Source organism: Trichosurus vulpecula, chromosome 6 (genome assembly GCF_011100635.1).
Source record: "Trichosurus vulpecula isolate mTriVul1 chromosome 6, mTriVul1.pri, whole genome shotgun sequence".
NCBI lineage: Eukaryota > Metazoa > Chordata > Mammalia > Diprotodontia > Phalangeridae > Trichosurus > Trichosurus vulpecula.
Window position 1 is genome coordinate 282,169,682 of NC_050578.1, and position 7,940 is coordinate 282,177,621.

At 57.4% G+C, this 7,940-nt stretch overlaps 1 protein-coding gene across 1 annotated transcript in view; it reads right to left on the bottom strand.

The window, feature by feature from the left end:
* Nucleotides 1–6,758, bottom strand: part of KCNQ1 (potassium voltage-gated channel subfamily Q member 1) — a 275,625-nt gene extending 268,867 nt beyond the window's left edge. Inside the window, exon 1 of the mRNA XM_036765323.1 lies at nt 5,521–6,758. Within this exon, the coding sequence (XP_036621218.1) occupies nt 5,521–6,758 (1,238 nt within the window). The remainder of the gene's footprint in view (nt 1–5,520) is intronic.
* Nucleotides 6,759–7,940: the final 1,182 nt, after the last annotated feature.

The window sequence follows — 7,940 nt, forward strand, 5'->3', positions numbered from 1 at the left end:
ACTTCGTGAGGTGCCATGGCTGGACAGTAGCATGGCCTCCTTGAATTCTAGCCTTTGACGAAGAATCAGGGCCGGGCTGTGGAGGGCAGCGGGTCCAACCTCCAGGAGGCCTCCCTGTCTCCCACCAGAGGACACAGCATCCCCCAGCAGACCAGGGCAGCCCCTGGGGCCAGCTGCCCTCACCTCTCTCCAGGCCAGAAATGCTCTTGGTAAGAAATTTCCTAGAACAAAAACAATTGAAATCAGGAAGAAGTCCACTTGCAAAGCCACGCTTCCTGTGGGCGGGCAGTAGCAGCGGCACAGGCCGGGCCTCAGAGGAGGCTCTGAGGAGGGCCTGGACCAAGCTGGCCTGCCACAGGGTGGCCCTCCAGAGAAGGCCAGAGCATGTAGCCTCTACCCCCAGCAGCAGGTCAGGCATCAGAGGAAGCTCTGAGCAGGGCCTGGACCAAGCCGGCCTGCCACAGGGTGGCCCTCCAGAGAAGGCCAGAGCATCGAGTCTCTACCCCCAGCAGCAGGTCAGGCATCAGAGGAAGCTCTGAGCAGGGCCTGGACCAAGCCGGCCTGCCACAGGGTGGCCCCCCAGAGAAGGCCAGAGCATGCAGCCTCTGTGGGTGGCCCCCCCAGAGAAGGCTGGAACATGTAGCCTCTATGAGTGTTCCCCACCCCCAGAGAAGGCTGGAGCAGCCCAGCCTCTACCCCCAGCAGTGGGTCAGGAGGCAGAGGAGGCTCTGAGGAGGGCCTGAGCTCAGCCTCCCCTGGGGCCCTCCCCACCAAAGCAGAAACCAAGATTCAAAGGGCTTCCTCTCTCCAAGGCCCTACCTGTCCCCTAGTGGAGAGCTCCTCCCAAGGAGTATTTACGAAGTACCTACAGCATGCCCAGCTCTGGGCCTGGCCTCCTTCTCCCCTGGGGGTGGAGGGGTGGGGATCCAGCCATGGGGCCCATTCCTGTGAGAAAAGTGTCCAGAGAGCCCAGGGGCTTCTGGGTAAACATTACAATGCTCCAGCCCAGAGTCAGAGCTGTCAGCTCCCCACACTCTAGCCAGAGGGAGTTGGGACCAGGTGGAGCAAGCTGCCTCCAACAGCCAGCTCCTAGCCCTGGGAATCAAGAATTGAGCCCAGCCTCCTCCCTGCACAGAGGAGGACCTGGAGACCCAGAGCCACCCCTCAGTTTGGGGAAAGGACTTACCCAGGAGCCCACAGCTGATAAAGCAATCAGCCAATGAACATATGTACATTCCCCACCCTCTGGGCCAGGCACAGTCCTGGGCACTGAGAGGAGATATAAAGAGAAGGTCCCTGCCTTCAAAGGAGGGGATGTGACAAAAGGTAGGCATATAGGTCAAGCTGGGGTTAGGCGATCCAGGGTCCTGCCCTTCTCACTTCCTTCGGTCCAGGTCATTCTACCCCTCCCCGCCTCCCCAAGCATCTCCTAATTCTGTGAAGACCCTAGAGGCTGAGAGAGGAAATGAATGAGCCCCCTGTTCAGCCAGGCTCTTGCTCCTTGGTGACCTCAGGCAAGCCACGTTACTTGTTGGAGCCTCAGTTTCCCTGGACAAGATGGGGCCTCTAACGCACTATGGACAGCTCCCTCAGGGCCTTTAATATTCCATGACTAAGAGGAAAGACTTGGCAGCTGGCCCGGGGCAGAGGAGGGGGCAGCGAGGACCAGGCCATGCCAGAGTCACCAGCAGAGTGGCAACAGCAGGTCCCTCTCCTCTCTGGGTCTCAGTTTTCTCCTCTAAAGTGGAAGGATCTGGCCTTAAAGCACTATTGGCACACTAGGCCCCCAGAAATCACCTTCTCCTTGAACTAAAACAAGACAGGGTCAGGAAGGGCAGCAGCGAGGCCTTGGCTGTGGTCTGGGATGGGGAAAAGAGTTGAGGGGATACCCCAGCCCTTTTGACTTTAGTGCTCTCTCTAAGGAGGCTGGAGCTGACTTCAGGGCTTCTGGCAAGGTGGCCCAAAGCCCGCCCACCCTGGGGCAAAGGTTTCAGCCCCTGGCTCAGAATCCCATCCCTTGCCCTCTTCGGCAAGCAACATCTTAAACTGTAAAGAGACCACCTTGGCCTTTGATCCCAGAACCCCACTATAGAGCATGAACCCCAAGGAGGCCAAAGATGGGGAAGGAAAGCCCATTCACATGAAAATATCCATCCCAGCACTTCTGAGGGCAACAGCAAAATTCACTGGGAGAGGGCTGCCCACAGCGTGGAAGAGAAACGTCACAGGAAAATCACTGGCCACAAGAAATGAGGAAAAGATGGGTAAAACTAAGGCCAAGAAGAAGTCAGGCAAATAAGCCCAGCTACTACAATAACGAAAGAAAAACAAACCAACAAGACATCGGCGTTCAGATGGATGGAGCGATCCAGCCCAGAAGCCTAATGGTCCACTCTACTTCCTTCCAGGCCACAGAGAATGGTGGACTAGGGACTTGGAATGGGGCATCCACCATCAGACAAGCAAGAGGCGTCCATTGGCTTGAATTAACTGACCTTGTTCCAGCAGGTTCTAGACACTGGAGGATTATTGAGAAGCAACAGTGACGCGAACAAACACCATCCATAAAATCTTCGAAAATACAAGAAGATGCAAAAGCAGAGGCTGGTGCTTCCTGGTCTCTCTTCTAGCTCCGACTCCAGCTCAGGGGAGATATGCGAACAAGATTGCCAAGCAAATTGGGGCTTGCCAAACCAAGCCTGTGGCCCAACAGAGAACCTAGAACATCCTTCCATGCTCAAGTCCTCCCAAGGAGAACCTTACCAGTGCCCCAAATCTGCCCATCTCTTTGAATTAAGATACCTGCGGCCAAGGGACTCCAGATGAGGTCCCTGAAAACCCTGATCACACAAGGCACCACACCTGGGCAGGTATTGAGACAGGTGACGTGCAAGTCAAAGTTCTCCCCTGTGAAACTGAGCAGCCATGACAATCCCAGCCTCTGCCTTCCTCAGGTATCATTGAGTCAGCTCCCATGACCCCCACAACACAATCCCAGCCTCTGCCTTGGGTATCATCAAATCAGCTCCTAAGACCTCCATAACACAATCCCAGCCTCTGCCTTCCTTTGTATCATCAAATCACCTCCCGTGACCCCCACAACACAACCCCAGCCTCTGCCTTCCTTCGTATCACCGAGTCAGCACCCGTGACCCCCAGTATTGTAGGACCAGCCAGCCCCTTCTCCCGCTATCCCCACCTACCACCCCCCAGGCTGGGAATGGACTTTCCCCTCACCTTCTCCCTTCGGAGTTTTTGCTTGTTTCACCAGCACATTCTACGTTGTAGCCAACTTAGATGGGGTTGTACTTTCAGTCTCAGTCTTTCATATCCCCCAGACTGATAGCCTCCTGAGAGGAGCAACTGTTCCTTAGTATACTCCTTTGTGTCCTTTTCAATAGCACCCCCCCAAAAAAACAAGACTGTAAGCCCCCCATAGAAAGGGCAGCTGATTCATTTTACTTCTCAGAATGGCATCATTGTGCTGAACTTGGAGTCAGGAGGCTGTGGGTTCAAATCTGCCTCTGACACTTAACTGGAGGTGACAGCATCTGCCCCACAGGGCTCTTTGTCAAAAGCTTTGCAAAGCTGAATGGAATGTCACAGAGCAATGTTAGCCACTAGTCTCTCTGGATCTTCCTCCAGGTTACTCCCACTAGCCCTGGGTGCCCTAGGATCTGTCTTGGGTATCATCGAGTCAGCTCCCGAGACCCCCAAACACAATCCCAGCCTCTGCCTTCCTTCGTATCATCGAGTCAGCTCCCGAGACCCCCAAACACAATCCCAGCCTCTGCCTTCCTTCGTATCATCGAGTCAGCTCCCGAGACTCCCAAACACAACCCTAACCCTCTTCTTCCTTCCCTCTGTACCATCTCACTTGGGTGCGCTCATAAGATCCCAGGGAATCAATGATTCCCGGCTCACAGACCACATCTCTCTCCTGAGCTCCTCATTGCGCACTTCCCACCTCCCGGACATCTTATCTCAAAATCAACACATCCAAAACTGAGTTTGTTGCCCCCTCCCCCAACCTTCGCTATCACTCTCAAGGTCATTGCCATCCTCTCAGTCAGCCAGCTTCAGGACCACAAGGCCCTTCCTGGCTCTTCTCTCTCATCCCCACCTATCCCCTCTGCTGACAAATCTTACAATTTCCTTCTCTGCAACATCACTCACATCCATCCTATTCTGTCCACCCACAAGGTCACCTTATCCCCTCTTACCTGACTATGGCAATAACCTTCTAACGAGCCTTCCCTCTCAAACACAACTGCCAATGGGATGATTCTAAAGTGTAGACCTGACCATGTCAAGAACCCCCAGTGGCTCCCTATTACCTCCAAAATCAATATAAAATGCTCTGTTTGGTATTCAGAGCCCTTCACAACCTGGCCCCTTCCTACCTCCCTTCCCCACACCCAATGATCAAGACAGACTGGTCCCTCACTAGCCCTGGTCCACTCTTTTCATACCTTTGTCTGGGCCATTCCCTAGGCCTGGAATGCTCTCCCTACTGACTCTACCTTATACAATCCCTTGTGTCCTTTAGCCCAAGAGCCACTGCCTCTACGAAGCCCCCAGCCCCTAGGGTTGTCCTTTCTCAGGCAACCCTCCATGTCCTCCATATTTATCTGCCAGGGTCCGATCTATAGCTCGTCTCCCCCAGTTGAATATAAGCTCCTTGAGAACATGATTTGTTTGGGGGGGTTGTGTTAGCACAGAGCCTGGAATACAGCAGGTACTTCATAAATGCTTGTTCATTGATCTCACCCCCTTTTCACCTACACTCAGAATATCCTCCGATTCCCAAGAACAGGCTGAGAAAGAGAAAAACATATATTACTCCAGCTGGCAAGGGGCCAGCAAGGGGCCAGGGAGTGGGCACCACCACCAGGAGAGAATGGGTGAGTGGAGGGATGGGTGGGTGGATAGATGGGCAGCTCACTCCTTGCACTCCCAAATGAAACCAGGCCCAATTCCCCGCCGCCTTTCCTTAGGCAAGGTCAAGGCCACTATTTCTAGGAGGCTGAATGAGGGAGAAAAAGGCTCAAGACCCCAAAATGGGGCTAGGAGACAACACCAGTCCAATCAGAGCCCCACCCCCACCCCCCTTCAAGAACCACTATTCCCTGGCCGTTTGTAAAGGCATTCTGGGCAGGCTGGCTCCTGGTAACTAGCACCAGGGCAGCAGGGAAAGCCCACCCGCCGGGGCTCCCACGGGGAGAAGGGGCAGGTTGAGCCCTGCTTCCTCCTCACCGCTCCCCCCCCCCCCCCCGACCAGGAGCAGCCTGGGGCAGGTGCTGGGCCCTCAGGAACTGCCCCCTAGGTGGGGGGAAGGGTGCCACTGCCAAAGACAGCCACGCAGGGCTCAGAGCCCAGCTGCCAGGGTCCTACACAGGGACTAGCAGCCCTCCCCGGCCAGCCCAACGCTGGCCCCAGGCAGGAGCCGGGCCCGGGCGGGCCAAGTGGGACAGTCCCCGGTCCCGTGCTAGGAGCAGAGGGGGCGGCGCGGACACTTACACCGTGAAGTGGTAGAGGAAGCATTTCCAGCCCGTGGGTCTCTCGAGGAAGTTGTAGACACGTCCCTGGACGTGGGTGCGGGTGAGCAGCGGGCGCCACACGCTGTAGATGGACACGCGCGGGTCCAGGTTCACGGTGGGCGGCGGCGATGGCGACGGTGGGGCCGGGGGCCCCCGAGGAGACGGCGGGGCCGGGGACCCCCGGGGCCCCGGGGCTGCGGCAGGGGGAGGGCCGGGCCCCGGCGCGGGGATGGGCGCATAGAGCGCTCCGGCCACCGGTGTCACCTCGGCCAGCTCCGAGGGGAAGGCGGCCTTGGGGCTGAGGCTGAGCCCCAGGGGCCCGCTGGCCCGACGGCCCCAACCCCAGCGCCGCCGCTCCGCCTGCGGGGGGGACCCGGCCGAGGACGCCATGGGGCCGGCCCGGGAGCGAAGGGCGGCAGAGGCCAGCCGCGGGACACTGGACGGCGGCGGCTCGGAGGGCTCAGGACGGGTCTGGAGGGGAGGGGAGGGGACGGGAGGGAGGAAGGAAGGAGGGCGGTGCTCCCCGCTCCCCGCTTTGAGAGCTGCCGCCACCGCCGCTGCCCTGGAGACTGGGCTCCCACTCCCGAGGGGAGGCACCGACTGAGCCAGGGAGGCGGGAGCTGCCCATGCCCGCCGCCCGGGGCGGGGCTCGGGGTGCCTCGCCCGCCCCTTCTCACTCAGGAGCCTGTAACCTATACACGCCAGCTCCCTGCCCCGCCCCTCTCCGTGCCCGGCGTGGGGGACCCGAGCCATAGCCCAAGGGCGCCCCCTGGAACCCTGGGGCTCAACCCCCTTGTCCCCTACGCACTCCCTGGGCGCACTTACCCACACAAACAGCGACACCTGCTTCGTGGCTCCTGGCTTCCTTGCCCGCACCCGTGATCCCCACTGAGAGACCCTCAAGTTCTTGGTTCGGATCCGAAGCCCCCTTAGAAGCCTGGTCCCCGGGCTTCTGACTGGTCGCAGCAGCTGGTGCGAAGCGTCTACTGAGGCACGGCGACAGAAACCAAGGACCCGCCTCTCTCCAGCCTGGAGGCCATCTCGTCCTTTGGGTGGCCGAGCCTTCTCCAGCAGGGGACAGCCCCGGAACTGTCTCTCTTCCCACCCGCCACTCCCACCTTCGTGGTCTTCAGCCGCAGTCCAAGCTGGCCCTGTCCCTCCTCCCTTTCCCTCTGGAGCCTCGGGCTCGGCCCCCAAAGGGGAAAGGGAGAAGCACATAGGCCGAATTCTTAGGACTTGGGGTCCAGGCCCACTTCCCTCCTGGGGGCCTTGTAGAGGATCACAGGCTTAGGGGTAGAAAGGAGGCCCAGATGCCGGCTTGTTTGAGTCCCTCAGGTGAGGAACCTGAGACCCAGAGAGATCTCACAAGTAGGAAGTATCCAAAGTAAACCCAGCTTCTCTCCCTCCAAAATCGGTGCCCCGAAGGGACATTTCACACCCCACTTTTATTTAGAAGATGGGGGGCAATAGGGCCCTAGAGCAGGGATTTGCAATTTGCCCTCTTGTGAATGCCCCCTAAGTGGCTAGAAGGCCCCTTGAGGCAGAAGAGCCTTGGCTGGAAATGAGCATTTCTGCTCTGCCTTCCCCTCCCCTCCCCTCCCATCTTCCTGGCTCTTTTCTGCCCACAGACTCAGGGGTCCTGCCTTCACTGAGGTGTGCACAGGCCCTCTTCAGCTCTTCCTAGACCTTCCCTGGAAACCCTCTGGTGGCATCTGTCCTGGGATGCACCTGTCTGGCTGACTATCCCTGGGGGCTTAGTATTAGGTTAACTTCCTGAGGAGGCTTCCTGCTGGTCTCCTCAGCTAAATCACAAAACCTTCAAGCCCTGTGGGGTAGGGGCTCAGACCCCTCTTTGTGCCCTCCACCCTCTGGCGGAGTAAGTTGGTATCACAAATATTTGTGGGTGAGGAAAGTTTGCAAAGTCAACCCTCCTGGGATGCTGGCATTGTCCCATCCAAGTGCCTAGGCTCAGACTCTGGGGTGCCAGAGGATGGACCTGGGAGCAGGAGTGCATTTGCAGAGTGGAGAGGCCTCCCCAAAGACCTGAAGTTACATGGGGAAAGCGAACCCAAAGTGAGTTGGGGTGTCAAATAGAGAACTGGGCCTGCAATCCACAGAAGAAAACGTTCTCAGACATGTGGAGTCGGAAGGAACTTCCAGTGTGTTCAACTCCTTCATTTTACAGAGGGAAAACTGAGGACCAGGGAAGTCCAATGACCTGCCCAAAGTCACTAAGGATATAGGTATCTCAAGTAGGATTTGAACCCAGGTCCTATAAGAGAAATGACGGGCACAACATCTGAACCTAATTCTCTGTTTAAAAGTATTGGTTACAAAAGAAGGTCATTGTGTAGGAGAGAGGGAAGAGACATATTCAGAAACAAATGAGATGTAAAGAAC